General features: G+C 44.3%; 2 protein-coding genes across 4 annotated transcripts in view; one reads left to right on the top strand and one right to left on the bottom strand.

Moving 5' to 3' along the window:
• Positions 1–163: 163 nt before the first annotated feature.
• Positions 164–2396, bottom strand: LOC135113026 (NTF2-related export protein-like). 3 transcript variants are annotated; one of them, XM_064027944.1, is made up of 5 exons: positions 2053–2396; positions 1830–1908; positions 1636–1710; positions 1089–1242; positions 164–795 (listed from the first exon to the last, which is right to left on the bottom strand). In XM_064027944.1, exons 2-5 carry the CDS (start codon positions 1842–1844, stop codon positions 632–634), a joined length of 408 nt encoding a protein of 135 aa, XP_063884014.1. In that variant the 5' UTR covers positions 1845–1908; positions 2053–2396; the 3' UTR covers positions 164–631. The 3 variants fall into 3 exon arrangements, with proteins under 3 accessions (XP_063884014.1, XP_063884013.1, XP_063884015.1); XM_064027943.1 differs by having other exon boundaries at positions 1830–1891; XM_064027945.1 differs by having other exon boundaries at positions 1830–1891; positions 2201–2389.
• A 2048-nt stretch (positions 2397–4444) lies between these two features.
• LOC135113015 (uncharacterized) overlaps positions 4445–18518 on the top strand; it is a 24115-nt gene continuing 10041 nt past the window's right edge. The window contains exons 1-11 of the mRNA XM_064027936.1: positions 4445–4624; positions 9346–9908; positions 10465–10670; positions 11686–11849; positions 12528–12676; positions 13428–13587; positions 13891–14018; positions 14361–14534; positions 15004–15276; positions 16022–16144; positions 17380–18518. The exon at positions 17380–18518 is cut by the window's right edge and continues 10041 nt beyond it. Of these exons, the coding sequence (XP_063884006.1) occupies positions 9654–9908; positions 10465–10670; positions 11686–11849; positions 12528–12676; positions 13428–13587; positions 13891–14018; positions 14361–14534; positions 15004–15276; positions 16022–16144; positions 17380–18518 (2771 nt within the window). The 5' untranslated portion in view covers positions 4445–4624; positions 9346–9653. The remainder of the gene's footprint in view (positions 4625–9345; positions 9909–10464; positions 10671–11685; positions 11850–12527; positions 12677–13427; positions 13588–13890; positions 14019–14360; positions 14535–15003; positions 15277–16021; positions 16145–17379) is intronic.

Genomic DNA, 18518 nt, shown 5'->3' with positions numbered 1-18518 from the left:
ACACTTTCTTGTTAACTTTGTTTCTATAGTTCTTTTTTATTTTCATTGATAATTTAACTCTTTATATATATTTTTTTCAGCTTCTTTTAAACACTGCATTTCTTTAACATTTATTCACATCATAAGCTTACAGTACAGATAGGGAAGAAATGAGAGACAGCCATCAATATTATATACAAATTCATTTACTCGGGTATTCAAACTGTATAAAACACTTGTTATAAATATATTAAGATCCTTGTGGAGGAAAAGTAGGATGTCTTTAAGGAGCTGAGGGCATCTAATGGAGGATGAAGGAAGGAGAAATAGATAAACAGATGCAGTGGTAGTAAAAAGAAGTATAGATTAATAGAAGGAAGAAAGGAAGAAACAGAACCAGGGAGGGGTAAAAATGAAGGAAGGAGTAGGATAAAAATAAAGACAGGAATAAAAATAGGAAATTAAATATATAAGAGAAAGATAGGATGAGAGAAAAACAAAACTAGGAAGACAAGGAGCAAAAAAGTAAGGAAGGAAGTCAGAGAAAGATAAAAGAGAACAAAGGAAGAGTGGAAGTAGAAAAATAAAAAAAGGAAGGAAGTTAGAGTGAGATAAAGAGAGAGAGAGAGCAGAGTGGAAAGCTGGAGTGGACTTAAGCAGGAGCAGACTGAAAGCGGAAGACATCGGTGACCACCTTCCACTTATCATCCTTGACGGTGACCAGGAAGGACTGGCTGAAGGGATACTTGCGGTCCTTCAGGGTGACAAAGCCTGCTGTGCTGACCTGTATGGTGGACTGCTGCCCCACTGCCTCACCTGTTAGTAAAGGCAGGTCACAGGTCACAACATGGGTGGAAATAGGAATGGTAGTAGTAATAACTGTAGTGATAGTAATAGCATACACATGATGCCCCACTACCTCACCTGTTGGCAAAGGCAGGTCACAACACAGGTGGAAACAGTAACAGTAGTAGTACAGTAGTAGTAATGAAAGCACACACACACTTTGTACAGGCTATGCATCAAGACAGGTAAATATAGTAATAATAATAGTAGTAGTAGTAGTAGTAGTAGTGATGATAATGGCAGTAACACACACACACACTCACTTCGCACAGGCTGGGCATCAAGGCAGGTGACATTGTGCATGCTGGTGGGCAGGTCCTCATAAAACTTCTGTATCATGGTGTTACCTTCCACCACATTGCCATTCCACACCAGCCGGCCTGCTTCCAGGTACAGCTTGGACAGCTTGTGCCGCATCTGTGCCAGTGGTGGTGGTGGTTAGGATAGTTGTGGTGGTGGTAGTGGTGGTAGCATTGGTTATAAAGTTATAATAGTTGTAGTGTTGGTGATGGTGGTAGTAAATGTGTTGGTTATGAGGCTATAATACTTGTAGTTACAATAGCAATGATGATGGTGATTGCAGTAATAGTAGTAGGCAGTAGCAGTAAGTGTAATAGCGGTAATAAGTTATAATAATGGTGATAAACTTGTATACACTGTGTAATGTATAATGGTGTTATACTGAAATGCTCACTTTCATATTAACATTCACATATTTCCTGTCTCTGCAAAACATCATAGCAAACCAAAGCATACATAAGGAAATACATATTGACACACACACACACACACACACACACACATACACACCTTGTCCACATACTCATAGTAGCGTTTAGTGAAGTCCTCGGCCGACTCACAGGCAAAGGATATCTGAGTGCGTTCCTGTCAAAGATTAAACATTAACATCTCAGCTGCAGTTAAAGGACTATATGTGAAGCTTAATCCCAAAAGTGTCCTGACTGATGACTACTGCAAGACGCCACAACACTGCCGGCACTCACCGTCTCTCCTGCCATGCTGCCTGTGGTGAGCGCCGCGGGTCAGATGACACCTCTGCCACTCCCTGTAACAGCAGTGGCACTGTGAATGACACCATAGTGAAAATATGTAAAGATGTAAGATGCAGTGTATTATCTTGGGCTGGCCGGCGTCGATATAGAAAGTTTACTTGATCAATATATTTAAATTTTGCAGATACCGATACCGGAAAAAAAAAAAAGTTACCTGATTATTACTTTTCCGTGTGTCGCTGCCTGCCCGGGTAAGAGTGTCACTAGCGGCTGCGGGCGGCGGTATGGCTGGAGGGTGCACAAGATCTTACTCAACACGATATATCAAGTAATAATGTAATATACCAAACAACCTCACTCACAATATTCTTCTTGCTATTGTTCTTCTTTCCTCTGTGATCTTAGACTTCTCGTAATCTTCTCCGTCAACTCCTGTTTCCTTTGTCTCTTCCTTCGCCTTGGTCTGGCACAGTGTTCTCGCTGCAGTTGCTTCACTCAGCGGTGTGCCTCTCTCCTCACTCCGCCCCGCAGTGAGTCGCCGCCATTTCGTGGTTTGTTGACACTCGATCAGCTGCCTCGCGTTTGGGTTTACGCTAAAAATACGCATAAACATTCCTTATCACGCTATTTTAAGCGTCCTAACTTTATTTATTAATAAGAAATATTTAGATATATGTATTCATAGAAAGTAGCCCGAGATAAAGTAATATTTATGTTTTTGATGTTAGAGTTTACGCAAAAAATACGCATAAGCATTCAATAGCCTTCTAATTTGAATATTCTGGGTTTATATATTGACGTGAAATAATTAATTATACTTAAATACAAAAACACAGCCCCAGAATATTCATCTCTCTTGTTTTGATATACGCGAAAAAAATACGCTTAAATATCCCGAGAACTTTAAAATGAGCAGGCTGACTTTAAAGATTGATCGATATAATTAGACTTGACATGAAAAGAAAACAGCATGACAGGAGAGACACTCATCTTTTCCGTTTTGATTTACAAGAAAATACACATATAAGATCCGTAACCTACAAATATTAACACTCAGGCTTTATGCATCAATGAAAATATTGAATTATACTCAAATACAAGAAAAAAACAAGGAAAAAAAGTTCGAGATTGGGAAATATTCATGTCTTTCACTTAAATTTACGCAAAAAGAACAAAAATACATGCATACTCTCTCCGTTCCCCCTCAAAAAAATAAAAAAAAAAAAGAAAAAATATATATATGATCATTCTAGCCTTACACATCATTGAAGGATATTGAATTATACGCAAAATATTACATTCTTAGATATTAGAGCGTTAATTTGTCTCGTGTTTCAGTTTACGCCCAAAAAAATAATGAATAATTTATATGTTTCAATTTTCCGGTTCCTCTTTCTCGTTTTTATTCATTTCTCCTCATTCTCCTTCTTCTCTTTTTACTTCTTATATTTTTTTCTTTTTATTAATTTTCTCTCACTTCTCTTTCTCCTTTTACTTTTTTTTTCCTCCCTTCTCTTATCATGATTATTTATTCTTTAGTCTTCCTCTCCTCTCCTTATTCCGCTTCCTTCTCTTCGTATTTCTTCTTTCGTCTTCTCTTCCTTTCTCTTCTTCTCTCACATTCCCTTTTCCTCCTTCTCCTCTTCGTTTTTCTTCTCTTCTCTTCTCTTCTTTTTTTTTTATCTTCTCGGGTTGACTTGTTTTGCCTTACCTTCTCTTCTCCTCTTTCTGTTTTTCTCTTATCTTCCTCTTCTCTTTTTATTCCTCCTCCTCCTCCTTCTTCTCGTCCTCCTCCTCCTCCTTCTCCTCCTTCTCACTTCAAGAGAGCGATATTTTGGCGCAGTTTTGTCGACATTGATATAAATTACAATAAAGTCTCCCAAATAAAATAAAAATATGAGGAGGTTCAGCAGAGAAAAAAAATAAATACATAAAATAAACAAATTAATAAAAAGCCCGAGAAAATGGCGGGGAATTGAAAAGCTGCGAAAAAAAACACCCAAGCAATGACATAGTTTTATCGATACTGAAATAGGTAATAAATGAAATCAGTTAAATAAAGGTAAAATACGAGGTCAGTACGCAAGGGGCAAAAGTAAAATAAAGGCCGATAAAATGATCCGAAAAATTAAGAGAACTCCCTCAAAATGAAAGGAATATTATGGAAATTAAAATGAATTCCGAGAAAATCCTTTAAACAAAGCTAGAATAGAAAAAAATCGCAAAAGCGGCAAAAATAGTAAAAAAAAAAGAAAAAAGCTGAGAACATGAACCGAGAGATCCCAAAATCCCAAGATCCCAAAAATGAATGCAATTTTGTCACCATTGAAATAAATAATAATAAAATCTGCGATATATAGATAAAATAGACGAAGTAGGGCAGCAATAAAAAGGCCGAGAAATTAAACCGAGCAAAGAAAATATAGCCCTCCCAAAATTAACGTAATATTATCAGCATTGAAATAAAGCTCAACAAAAAAAGCCCAAACAAACGTAAAACACAAACAGGTCAGTCTGGGCAGCAATAAAAAGGCCGAGAAAATGGCGGGGGAGAGGGCTGGGGGGGGGAGGGAAGGTCTCGCGGAGTCTCGCTGAGTCTCGCAGAGTCTCGTTCAGGTCACGTGACTCGGAGACGTTTATTTTTCCCCAGCAATGGCGCCAACCCGTATATGTGCTGTTATTTGTGGCCCCTCACCGCTCCTGGGACGCCGCGAGGCCCTCCGAGGGGTGTGCTAGAGGGCGGGAGATGCGGTGCGCGGCGAGGACGTGGCCCGGAGAGGAAAAAGGTGAGGGAAAACCGGGAAATTACGGGTTAAATATGGACGTTTTGGGTAAATACTCGGGGTGTCAGGCGGACAGTCGCTCCTTCTCGAGGCTTTTTTACCAAGATGCCAGCCTTATTCCGGCCTGGGGGGGCGTGGCGGGCGCGGCGCGGGCGTGGGTGGCCAGGGCGGGATGGGCGGGGGAGTTGATAACGGGTGGGAAGAGGGAGAAATGGGGAGAAATAAGAGAAGAATGTTAAAAAGTGTAGGGCTGTGAGAGGCAGTGGTGCCATCTAGTGAGCCAGCAATTGAGGTGCGAGTGGCGGGGAATTACTGCTTATTTCCCTGCTTTCCTTGCCACCCCGCGCCTCGCCACGCCCGGGACATGGACCAGGGGCCTCCTCACCCCGGGGCACGGCAGTGTTATGCCCCCCGGGGTTGTAATAATGGAGATAATTGCATTGTTCACTGTACGTCCCTCGCTGTGTTTACCTTTTTGGACATTGATTTTCATAACTAAGGCTGATTTTTAGGGTTTTCCGCCCCCCCTCAGTGGCCCTGGGGCTTCCCTGGGGGGCGGGGGATGGCCCTGGGGGGTGTGGGGCATGGGGCGTGTGTAGGTGTGTTTGAGTGTACTTGTGTGTATGTGTGTGTACGTGTTTGGGTCTGTGTGTGTGTGCGTGCGTGCGTCTGTGTGGTGCCTTGCAAGCTAGCGGTGTGTGTGTGTGTGTGTGTGTGTGTAGTTATCTGTATGTTTAGTTTTGTGTGACAGTTCTGTGTGTGTGTGTGTGTGTGTGTGTGTGTGTGTGTGTGTGTGTGTGACAAATGAATACAAACATACAAACAAACCTAACTTAACCTAACCTAACCTAACCAAGACATCACTGTGTTTGTTTGTCACACACACACACTCACAGTCACACACACACACACACACACACACACACACACACACACACACACACACACACACACATGTACGTAAAGGCTATATTCAAATACTTCTTACTCCCTTGAAAGCTTTCCTAATACAATGACAGCAAAGGAGTTTTGTGTCACTGTACACTGGATGGACCAAGAGAGTGGCTTTTGTTGTTGTTGAGATTTGGGTCATTGGAATTAGGTCATGTCAGGTCAACTTTGTAGTGGGAGGTCGTGTGTGTGTGTGTGTGTGTGTGTGTGTGTGTGTGTGTGTGTGTGTGTGTGTGTGTGTTGGTTTCATTATCCAGATTTCATTGTATCATCTCTTCGTCATGTTCATATTTTTCACAAAATCTCATCGTCTTTTCACATCATCATCTTTTTCACATTATCACTTTCTTTCACATCATCCCTATCTTTCTTTCACATCTTTGTAATCTTTTCACATCCTCTCACAGCATCACTATCAGCTGTTCACATCTCAGTCTCCCATTCACAGCATCACTATCATCTCACATCATCATCACTGTCATTATCAGCTGTTCAGGTCATCAATCACCATCATCTTCTCACTGCATCATCACACTCATTATCAAAGTTTCACAGCATCATAATCTCTTTCTATAGCATTATCGTCTCTGTCATTCACAGCATCTCACATTACATCTCATAGCACATTATACTTTTCCAATGATGGGAGTGTGTGTGTGTGTGTGTGTGTGTGTGTGTGTGTGTGTGTGTGTTGCCTTGTGTGAATTCTGGCTGGTAGATAGATGAATTGTACTTCCTTGCAAACTCCTACTTACAAATAATCTTTGGACTATGATTAAAAAAAACATGATAAATTAAAATTCTGTTTGTTTGATAACCGGTGTTTGTTTCTTTAGTTATTAAAAAAAAAAGTTGCTGCTTCATTACTTCTTAATTGCTGTTATTTTGCTGTGCGTTATTCATGCACTTGTTGCTGAAACACCTGCGTACTTGTTTGTTTGGGTTCATGATTGACGCATTATTATTATTATTATTATTTTTAGTGTGTGTGTGTGTGTGTGTGTATGTGTGTGTGTGTCTGTGTGTGTGTGTGTGTGTGGGATGCTTAATTTATTCTGTTGTCTTCATTTACATTCCTCCTGTGATGAGTCAGTCTTCAAGATTTAACTGTGTAATTATTGCAGTAAACTACTACTACTACTACTACTACTACTACTACTACTACTACTACTACTACTACTACTACTGGAATTCTTGAGCCCCTTCTCCTTTCCTTCTTTTCTCATTAAAGATACTACTACTACTACTACTACTACTACTACTACTACTACTACTACTACTACTACTACTACTCAATTAATCCTGCTCCCATCACTAATACTCATAAGATAGAGAATAATGAGAGAATCAACCTGTATTTAATTATTGGGTCAGTTATTGATTGTGTGACCTGTTGAGGGAGATGTGTCGGTGGACAGGTGGATGGGTAATTAGGTCGTACTTGTGACTCACCTGTGCTTGGGAAGCTTTATTTGTATTTATTTACATATATCCGAGGCCTAAGCTACTCAGGTGTTGTAGGGTGGACTATGTGACTGTCCTTCTCCACCAGGGGCTGATGGGGCTAAGGCTGTGAAAGGTGTGTGTGTGTGTGTGTGGGTGTGTGGGTGGGTGGGTGTGTGGTGCCTTGTCTGGGCCACCCCGTGTGGGAATGCCTGCCTGGTGTAGAGATAGATAGATGTAATAGTCAGTTTAGCAAAGTGCCGCAAGAAAGTCTGGAAAAAATTATTGCCCTAAGGTGTCAGTTCCCAAAGATTACTTATAGATTGTACATGAGAGGACAGTTCACTAATTCAAGGACAGGTGGATGTGTCTTTGTGAGGTAATGCATGGGTCTTGACAGTTTGGCAGCATAAAAGTGCAATGAAAGACAAGTACATCTGTGGGAGTACAAGGAAGTCAAGGGGGGAAAGGTGCAAAGGAAGGAAATGACAGAAGAGTGAGTGTGTGGGCCAGCTAGGTGTCTAATACTTGCCTGGCAGTGGTGAAGGTGGTGGTATCAAGAAGGAGGGTTTGGTGTGAAGCTGCCGTGAACTGTCCAGGGGTGGAGCTCTTGCTGTCTGGAGAGGTGGCTGTGGGATGCTTTGGTGTCTGTCTTTTGAAGTGGTTGGGGTTTTGTTCTTGGTCATTGTGTGGTTGAAGAAATGTAATAAGCTCATTTTTGTCAAACACCCCTTGTTACTACTACTACTACTACTACTATTACTACTACTGCTACTGCTCAGGATAATAGTAATGATTTTATTTTGATGCAAGGGATAGCTGGCTTGAAAAATTACCCAGCAAAGATGAAATGATCAAGATTACTTGATGATGAGTGAGTCTTGAAATGGCCACTGCTAAAATTCAACTTAAGCAGCTGTTATAACTCATTAACTAGCTATTATGTTCTGCTACAGGAGATAGATGTCTTATATTCAATTAATGAAGATGGAAAATAAGATTACTAGGTGTTATGATTTAGTTTTGAAGTTCCCTGTGGCAAAACTAAAAGAAAATAGTTGTTATATTTTGCTGCACTGGATAGATGTCTTGTAAATGTCTTGTATTCAATTAACGAAGATGAAAAATAAGATTACTAGGTGTTATGATTTAGTTTTGAAGTTCCCTGTGGCAAAACTTAAAAAAAAATAGCTATTATGTTTTACTACAAGGGATAAATGTCATCAGAATGCCACATACTTTAGCAAACAAAGCCAAATAAAATCCTAACACTAAACAGTAAACTTTGAACTGACCCCAAAACTCTACTTCATAACCAGACTATTTCATTGTATTGCAAGGGATTGATGTCTTGAAGGGAGAATCTTGAAATGAGCCAACACTGAAACTTGTCTCAATGATAACTTACTTAGCCAGATGGACAGATATCTGAATGATAAACAGGATTGAGTAGAAAGGAAGTGAGCAGTGAGGAGATGCTTGTGACTTGTTAGTATATATATGAGTTAATGAAGACTAACAAGAACTAGGAGGAGGAGGAAGAGGAGGAATGAGTGAATAAGAGGTGATAGAAGTAGGAAAAGAAGACACAGGAAGAGATGATGCTGACTTGAAGAAAAGAGATGCAAAGATGGATGGTGATGATAGTGGTAATTATAATAATGAGGAGGAGGAGGAGGAATGAAGGATAATACAGGAAATTAGGAAGAAATTATGCTCTTAAACTTGAAAAAGAAGAAAAGGAGTAATAGGAGGAGGAGGAGGAGGAGGAGGAGGTGGAAGCAGAAGAAAACAGAAGGAAAAACATCTTTGAAGTAAAAGAAGAAAAAGGAGAAACAAAAGAAGTGAGGCAAATATTAAAGACAGAAAATAAAAAAAGACACCAGGAAAGAAAGGAAGACAAGGAAAAAAACATGACAAAAACAAACAAAAAAAAAAAGATAATGTATATATTTAGGCTGGAAATAACATTAGCCTAACTTGAACTTGGCTACCGACAGACAGACAGGAAAAGGGAGAGGGATGGGAGAGAGGGAAATGAGAGGAAGTGATAAGATAAGAAATAGTGATAAAAAAAAAACATATAAACAGAATTTTTCTTTGGAGGAAAATTTGAGAGAGAGAGAGAGAGAGTAATTATTTATCTTTTCTTTGCCTTTTATTAGTCACGTTTCTTGTTTCCCTTCTGTCCTTTTCCTCCCTTTTCTTTTTCCCTTCTCTTCATTCTTTCCCTCTCTCCTTCTCAGTAGACTAAAGTACAGAATGTAGCAAAAACTATTACCATTTACTTTGTTGTTTCATTGTTATTAATGTTGTTGTTGTCATTGCAGACTCCCCTATACATAGAGGCCTAAAGGAGATAATGAACCAGAGGTGAAGAGGAGACAGAAGAAGAAGAAGAAGAAGAAGAAGAAGAAGAAGAAGAAGAAGAAGAAGAAGAGAGAGAGTGAGAGAGAGAGAGAGAGAGAGAGAGAATCAAGAGGAAATAAATTAAGAAGAGTGAGAGGAAGAGAAAGAAGAGAAAACCTTACCCAACACACTCTTAGAAGCAGCGCCACCCGCCACGCCACACGCACCACACCACACCACACCACACACACACGCACGCACGCACACAGCCACCACCACCACCACCACCATGTCTACACGTATCAAGAGGCAGCTCAGCAAGAGTGGCAGCGGCGGCGGGGGTGAGGGAGCGGCGGCCGGGGGCGTGGCGGCGGCCCCCGTGTCAGCCGCCGCCGCCGCTGCCGCCACCACTGCTGCTGCCGCGAGACGGAAGCGGCGCGTTGACAACTCGGGTTCGGACGATGAGGAACGCTCGGTCTGGACCCCAAAGCACCTTGGTGACCTGAGGGCGTACAACAGGTCTGCCTCGGAGGCCCCAGCAGAGGTGGGTGGCTTCTGTGTTCACTGGCAGAGGCTTGGGTTAGGCTAGGTTGGGTTGGTTTGGATTGGTCCTGTTTATTCATCCAATCTTTCCTTGAGATATATAATAGATTAAAATGTATATACATAACTGTACCACACCAGCACACCACACTTGCCAGCACCACGACCCCTCACACACCAAGAAACGCGCACACAGTCACATAATCCCATGAACACACACACACACACACACACACACACACACACACACACACACACACACACACACACACACACACACACACACACACACACACACACACACACACACAAATCCTGCCACACCAACCACCACCACTTCCTCCAGACACACAGATCTTACCATACCAACCACCACCACCACCACCACCACCCTTACATACACTACCACCACATCCCAACACCCAAAGCTGTAACATCCCCACACAGCTGTTTCACACATAGACACACACAACCAGCACCCCTGAACCACCCTTACCACCTCCACACACAAACCCCAGCCACAGCATAGCATCCCATAACCACATTGCCCCCCACAGCTGTTCCGCAAGGACCTCATCTCGGCCATGAAGCTGGCAGACAATGAGCCGCTGAGTTCAGACGACTTCTGGGGCATCGGGGACCCCTGGCGGCAGGAGTGGGAGCGTGGGGTGCAGGTGCCCGTCAACCCAGACTCCCTCCCTGTGTCATCTGTCACTGTCACTGTGCACAAGCCTGTCAAGGACCGTGAGGCAAACTTCAGGCTGTGAGTAGAGGCTGACGTGTTCTGTATCTGTGTGTGTTAGTTTGCTGTTGAAGGGCTGAGGGGCTTGAAACTGTAGTGGATATTTTATGGTATACAGTTCGCTGGTCTGAGTGTACACTGAAATATCTTTTTGTTGCGTTTTTTAATCCTCTATGCAGGTGTGAAGGGGCTCCAAACAGTGGTGGGTCTTTTTGTGTTCTTATTAAAGGTGTTTGATTTGATGATACTTGTTTGGTGCCTTTCAGTTGTGTCTTAGTCTTCAATACAAGCATTGGGGGATTTGAAATTACAGTAGGTCTTTTTGTTTTTACACATCATTCTGTTCTCAAGCACATGTACTGCTCTTCTTCACATCTCTCCTTTTTTTTTTCTCTCTCTCTCTCTCTCTCTTCCTCCATCTATCACTCCATCATTTGCTGCTTCCTTTCCTCATGTCCATCACATCTTCCCTCTCCTCATTCACTCCACATCCTCCTTCCTTTCTACCTTGACTCACCCACTAACTCATTCCTTCCTTTCTTCATTCACTGCGTACCTTTTTTTTTACTCACTTGCACCATTACACCTTCCTCGCCTCAATTATGTACTTTTTTTCACTCACCCACTCACTCAATCATGCTCTCCCAAACTAAATGCTCTCTTCCTCTCTTCTTTCTGGTACAGAAGAGAAGTTTATTTCCTGCCTCCATCATACACTTCATATTTAACTCTCTCTCTCTCTCTCTCTCTCTCTCTCTCTCTCTCTCTCTCTCTCTCTCTCTCTCTCTCTCTCTCTCTCTCTCTCTCTCTCTCTCTCTCTCTCTCTCTCTCTCTCTCTCTCTCTCTCTCTCTCTCTCTCTCTCTCTCTCTCTCTCTCTCACACACACACACACACACACACACACACACACACACACACACACACACACACACACACACACACACACACACACACACAGCACAAAAGAGAAACTTGTTCCTTCACACACTCCTTGAGTACCTAACTAACCCCTCTCTCTCTCTCTCTCTTTCGCAGCACAAAAGAGAAGTTTATCCGGGTGAACCACGATGAGTTTTTCAGCAATGAGCACCACATTCTGAGCAACCTTCCCACCAAGGCAGAGAAGATGTGCCGCTATGACATGGACGACCTGGACGACAAGTGGCTCACGGCATACAACGGAGAGCGCGCCAGGATGGGTCAGTGTCCTGCTTGTGTGTGTGTGTGTGTGTGTGTGTGTGTGTGTGTGTGTGTGTGTGTGTGTGTATGGCAGGTATTCTTAATTGCCTTGTTTTCTCAGCACAACGATTTTTAAATGCGTAAGAGATTACTAGTTTAGGTGTTCATGGGTGTCTTTTCCAGTTCATTAGGTAGAATTCATGTTTATCTATCCTTAGTGATGAAAACACTTTTGTAAACAGTCACAACTTCCATTAGAGTCTGTTAAGAGTAGTGGAGGTAAGGTGGAGAGTTGCAGAATGTGGCCCTATGTGTGTGTGTGTGTGTGTGAGGAGGTAAAGAGGTGGTATGTTTGTGTGTGTGTGTGTGTGTGTGTGTGTGTGTGTGTGTGTGTGTGTGTTGGTGGTGGTTGTGGTGAATGTGGCAATTTTTTTGTGTGTTTTTGGTGGGTGTTGTTTGTCATCTTTCTGCTTCTTTTTCTTTCTTCTTTTCATCTTTTCTTTTCAGTTTTCTTCTCCTCCTCCTCATTCTGATCTTTTATCTCTTCATCCTCCTTTTTGTCTCTCTTTACTACCAATCCCTTCCTTCCACAACACCTCCCTGCCTCCTGCATTACCTCCCTTCCCTTTCCTTCCCTTCTCTTCTCTTCTCTCCTTTTGACCTACCACCCCTCACTGCTTCTCCTCTTCCCCCTTCAGGAGCGGCCCCGGTCCCCCCGCTGATCTTTGAGATGATCATGGAGCACCTGGAGGAGACCTGTGGGGAGAACATCCACAAAATGCACAAAACCGAGGAATCTCTCAACATCGAATTTGACGAGGATGTGATATGTGACGTCTGCCGCTCGGTGAGTGTCGGTCTGTGTATCAAGTTTGTGTGTGCTGGTCTGTATGTGTGTTGGGCTGTGTGTGTCCTGTTGTATGTGTCAATCTGTGTGTGTCTGTCTGTGTGTGCTTGGCTGTGTGTCAGTCTGTGGCCTCTGTCTGTCACGCTCCATCATTCACCAGCCAGCTTCCAGAATGGTTAGGTGTGTTCCCAGTGACAGAGTATTAGCCAGACCTTCACTGTTTTGTTTCTGTTACCTGTACTGTAATTGCCACTATTTGTCAGCCACTTACCAACTTATTGGGTGGTTAAATGGACTTCTAGTGATGGACAGCAGTGGGTACACATTCATACTGTACACATGAGTCTCTCTACGACATTCTCTTATGTGCTTGTAGTGAAAAAACTGTACCTGTATTTATTCCCAAACACACCTTACACTCTTACACTCAGCCTTGTGTAATACTGTATAATTCTCATTCTCTCTACACACTTACACCCAATGCTGTCATGCTACAAACACTCACTATCATTGAGGAGGAGAATGAGATAGCATATTCATTCTCCTACACTCTTCTATAGACTCTTCCACAATGTATTAATTTTTCTACACACTTCTACAGACTCTCTCCCAGTGTATTCATTCTCCTACACTCTTCTACAGACTTTATTTACCACAGCGTATTCATTCTCCTACACACTTCTCCAGACTCTCCCACACACTTATATGTATCCTTATGTCATGCTATGTACTCACTATCACTTTCCAACAGCCTGACAGTGAGGAGGGGAATGAGATGGTGTTCTGTGATGCCTGCAACATCTGCGTGCACCAGGCTTGCTACGGTATCACTGCCATCCCCTCCGGCTCCTGGCTGTGTCGCACGTGCTCCCTCGGCATCAAGCCAGACTGTGTGCTGTGTCCAAACAAGGGTGAGTACGTGTGTGGGTGCGTATGTGTGTTTATCACTATAAAAAATGTGTGTATCTATCTCTTATGTGTAAGTTGGTGTGTGTGTGTGTGTGTGTGTGTGTGTGTGTGTGTGTGTGTGTGTAGCTTCATTTGCCTAAAGTATTATGTATTTATCTGAAATTTATGGTGAATATTAAAAATGAAGACAAATCCATATATATGAGTGTGTTTCTTTGTGTCTATGTTTGAAAGAAAGGTAGATATGAACACAAATCCACATAATTTAATCTATTCACTTGCTGACCCTCCTGACGTGCCCACAGGCGGAGCGATGAAGTCCACCAAGTCAGGACAGAAGTGGGCCCATGTTGCCTGTGCGCTGTGGATCCCGGAGGTGTCCATCGGCTCAGTGGAGAGGATGGAGCCCATAACCAAGATACCCAATATACCTGTGAGTTGTGGATCCCTCTGTAATAGAACTTCTCTCTCTCTTATCCCAGTCCTTTGTAGTCCTATCTCATACTTTCTCCTGATGCATTTTAATCTAACTCTTATCCCTCTCTTCTATCCCAATCCTCTAATCTGGTTACTATTTTTATCCCAGTCCTTTGCTTAACTTCCGTTTTTCAAATCCCAGTCCTTTGTAATCCAGTAATCCAAGTTTTTAGTCTGACTCCTCTCTTCCAATCCCAGTCCTTTATAGTGTTTCTTTGTGTGCTGTGTGTGTATGTGTGCTCTGCCTCCTCCTCCTCCACCACCTTACATGCCTCACCTGTGCCTCCTCCACCCACAGCAAAGTCGGTGGGCGCTGGTGTGTGTGCTGTGCAGGGAGCGTCGCGGCGCTTGCATCCAATGCTCCGTCAAGACCTGCAAGACAGCCTACCACGTCACCTGCGCCTTCAAGCACTGTCTGGAGATGAAGGCCATTATCGAGGACGAGAGTGCTGATGATGGAGTCAAGCTGAGGGTGAGTGACTGTGATGGGAGTGTGATGGGAGTGATGATGTGGGTGAGTGAGGGTGATAGTGATGATGAGGGTGAGTAAGGCTGATGGGAATGGTGATGAGGGGGAGTGTGGGTGATGGGAGTGGTGATGAGGATGAGTGATGGTGATGGAATGATGGAGGGAAGCTTAGCATGAGTGTGAAAAAAGATGGTGATGGATGGAAGTCTTAGCACAATCACATCTCTCCTAGCTCTCACAGTCACCCATCACCTCCCTCACAGTCACCCCTCACCCAGCTCAGTCACTCCTCACCCAGCTCTCAGTCACCCTTCACTCAGCTCTCACAGTCACACCTCACCTCCCTCACAGCCTCTCCCATCTTTGTCACATCTAACTTGGCTATCACAATCTCTTCACCTTCCTCAGCTCACACTCATCCCTTACCCACTCCTATGTTTCACCTCAGCTCACTCTGTCACTCATCTTTCAGTCATACTGCGAGAAGCACAGCGTGTCAAGCAAGAAGCTGGGAGGGCCAGAGGAGACGGGGGACAGCGACGAGGTGGAGGACGACACTACTGGTTCCCCTAAACGCAAGAAGGACTGGACGTCGGAGCAGAAGAACCAAGCAAGGGCGGCCAAGCTGAGGCAGATCGAGGCAGAGTTTTACAAGCACGTCAATCCAAAGGAGACGGCGAACTTCCTCGACATCGACCAGGAGACCACAGAAACCATATACAACTACTGGAAGCTGAAGAGAAGGGTATGTTGCCTGGCTGTGGTGTAGCAGTGTGGCAGAAAGGGCTGTGTTCTGGGTTGCTTTATTCTCTCTCTCCTACTACCACTGTATTCCAAGGCCACAGAGATGTTTAGCTAGGTTCTCAAGGGTGTTGCTCCTGTTTACAATGTAGAAGTCTTGTTCACCTGTCACTAGAGCCATAAAAACATCCTTGAAAATCTGTGTCACTTCAACTAGAGCCTTTTGAAAGTAGTGGAGGTACAGTGCAGAAGTGTCTCAGAGCACAGTCAAGAGAGACATGGAATGAATGACTGGTGTCAGTTTTATTGGTTATGGTGTTAATATCATCCTGTGTTCTTGTATTGTCACTAACGTCACTTTTCTCTCTTCCTCCTGCTTCCTTTTTTCCCTCCTCAACCTGGTTTTGTTTCCTGTATTTCTTCTCCTCTACTCCCTTCCCCCTCTTTCTCATCCTACTTTTGTTCCCTTTTTCTACTCTCCTCCTCTTTTCTTCCCAATTCTCATCCTCATTCCCTCCCTTCCTTTGCTTTCCTTCCCCTTTATGTTCCCTCAATCATCTCATCTCTTTCTCTTGCCTTCCTACCCCCTTTCACTCCTATTATCTCCTCTCCTCCTCCTCCTCCTCTCCTGCTTTCCTCCACCTTTTGTTCCCTGTATCACTATTCTTTATCATCTCTCCTGCTTCCCTCTACCCGTCCCCTGCTTCCCTCTATTCCTTCTGCTCCTCTGCTGGTTTCCTCCCCCCCAGGCAAGTTTCAACAAGGCTCTGCTGACGCCGCGCAGTGAAGAGATCGACCTTCTGTCACACCAGCAGGAACACGACATTGAGAACATGAAGATGTGTGTCCAGCTGCGCCAATACCTTGAAAGGGTGAGTGTGTGTGTGTCTGTCAACTGTAGTGGTGTAAGAAGTAGTGTTAATGTGAGAAGAGAGTGGGAGAGGGAAGTAATGTGTGGAGGAGGATGAATGAGAGGAAGTAAAGGAGTAGATGAAGGGTTTGCTGAGGAGTGGAGTGGAAAGTTTAGTAGAAGAGAGAGAGAGAGAGAGAGAGAGAGAGAGGTTGGGAGGGGCAGAGTTTGAGACAAAGTGGGTTTGTTTTAAGGGGACTGACCGAGATATTTCCCATTTTTGTTATTTATGAATCAAACGGCACTAAATATTTATGAGCTATAATTTTTTAAGGTGAGTGTTGTGTATAAGTTTTATGAAATTTGGAGCAACAATATTTCTTTTTTTAATGAAAATACAAAAATTTGAGGTTTAGATTTCTCTCTCTCTCTCTCTCTCTCTCTCTCTCTCTCTCTCTCTCTCTCTCTCTCTCTCTCTCTCTCTCTCTCTCTCTCTCTCTCTCTCTCTCTCTCTCTCTCTCTCTCTCTCTCTCTCTCTCCTTGAAAACTTGTCATAAGATCCTTTAATGGTTTTCTAAAAATTATATGACAATTTTAATTTTTGGTTTTGTTATCAAGAAAAAAATAAAATCATCCAAAATTTTTCTCATTTTTCTCATTCTAAGTTAGAAAAAAGCTATACACTCAATCAAAATTATGTCCCATAATTTTTTAGTTATTTTAATTCCTTTTATGATGGCACCAGAATCATCAAAAATGGGACAACAAATGATGGAGAAATGCACTTCAATAGCGCAATAAGTTAGCATTGAGATATGAGGCTTTAAAGTTTAAAGGGATGCTGGCGTGCTTTTCATGCACATAGAGCTGTGTAATACTGGAATTTTTAGGTGCCAAGTATAATGTGTTTGTTTTGAGTTGTAGATGATTTTGAGCCATAATTGCAAGCATTTAAATAGCATTTAAATGTGGATGATGAATTATCATACGCACATTGTGAAGTACTAGGCCCAAGAATGTCATGAGATTATTGTGTAATGTTTCAATATTTTTCGTATTTTCAACTTGGTTGGTCCCCTTAAATAGAAGGGAGGTGAAAGGTGAGTGAGGAGATAGTTTTGTGTGTGTGTGTGTGTGTGTGTGTGTGTGTTTGTTTTGTATTTGTGAGAGAGAGAGAGAGAGAGAGAGAGAGAGAGAGAGAGAGAGAGAGAGAGAGAGAGAGAGAGAGAGAGACTAAGCCATCCCTCCCCGGTGCAGGTGAGGAACCTCTGCTACATGGTGAACCGGCGAGAACGTCTGTCCCGGTCGTTCATCAAGACACGGGAGCAGACATTCTCCAAGCAGGCGTGTCTGCTGGCCAGCGCGGTGCTCAGCCCCCAGGAGGCGGCTGCTGTGCTGCAGGCCAACCACGGCCCCTCCGTGTATGACAACATGTACTCCCACCCTGGGGCGCCGCGGCCCACACCCAAGCAGTTTGAGCGCCTGGTGGCCCTGATGGCTGGCACACTGGTGGCTGACAAGCCACGGCCACCTAAGAGGCCACCACAGCGCAAGGACGTCAATGGCTTGGTGCGGCCCAAGAAGGAGCGGCCGGCAGAGAACCCCTACAAACGCACCTACGTCAATGGCGCTGAGCAGCGGCGCTCCAGGTCATCCTCCACTGCCACCACCACCGACAGCGACTCGGACCTGCCGGCCACCAAGTGGAGTCTGCCGGCCAAGGGTCCTGCCCACAACTCGGTGTACACTTCCTCTGAGGAGGAGATGAACAAGGAGAACTTCTCCCTCAAGGTGGAGCCACCCACACCCAAGGTCAACAAGCTTTTTGATGCCCCTGATAAAGACAAGGTGGAGGCAGGAGTGGCTGCTCCCACCTGGGGCCGGCCGGGACGGCGGCAACGTGGCACGGGGCGCCCCAATGCACTCAAGAACAAGAGTTACCGGACAGTGGGCGAGGACCGCAGCGCACGGGACTTTGATGCCCTGCTGGGCACCACTCCCCTCAAGAAGGAGGCTGAGGACCTGCCCCCGCCCCGCCTTGACACCTCGGAGGATGAGGCCGCCAAGCCCCAGCCACCCCTTGCCCGCCGCCGCAACAAGAAGAAGGTCACACCTCCCAAGGTAGAATCCAGCGGCAGCAGCGAGGAAGACACGCCCCCTGCTCCAGCCCCAGCCCCTGCCCCACCACCCATGCCCTCCCCCACCCTTGCCAAGGACAAGAAACAAGTCTCACGGCGTGGCAGGTGGGGCAGGGCAGGGGTGGGCAAGGAGGAGCCTGGCGTGGCCCCCACCAGCCCTGGGCCAGTGGGTGGGGCAGGTAGTGCAGTGCCCAAGCTGGAGCTTAGTGATGATGAGGAGCTCGCTCCGCCCACCTACCGGCTGTCCAGCGACGAGGA

This window comes from Scylla paramamosain, chromosome 25 (assembly GCF_035594125.1).
Source record: "Scylla paramamosain isolate STU-SP2022 chromosome 25, ASM3559412v1, whole genome shotgun sequence".
Taxonomy (NCBI): domain Eukaryota; kingdom Metazoa; phylum Arthropoda; class Malacostraca; order Decapoda; family Portunidae; genus Scylla; species Scylla paramamosain.
This window is presented reverse-complemented; position numbering and strand designations above follow the sequence as displayed.

What these genes read in the sequence shown, in the direction of transcription:
- LOC135113026 (XM_064027944.1), bottom strand. An exon ending in ACTATGAGTATGTGGACAAG is followed by an intron (nt 1,243 to 1,635) that starts GTGTGTATGTGT and finishes CCACTGGCACAG; the next exon opens with ATGCGGCACAAGCTGTCCAA. An exon ending in TGATGCCCAGCCTGTGCGAA is followed by an intron (nt 796 to 1,088) that starts GTGAGTGTGTGT and finishes CTTTACTAACAG; the next exon opens with GTGAGGCAGTGGGGCAGCAG.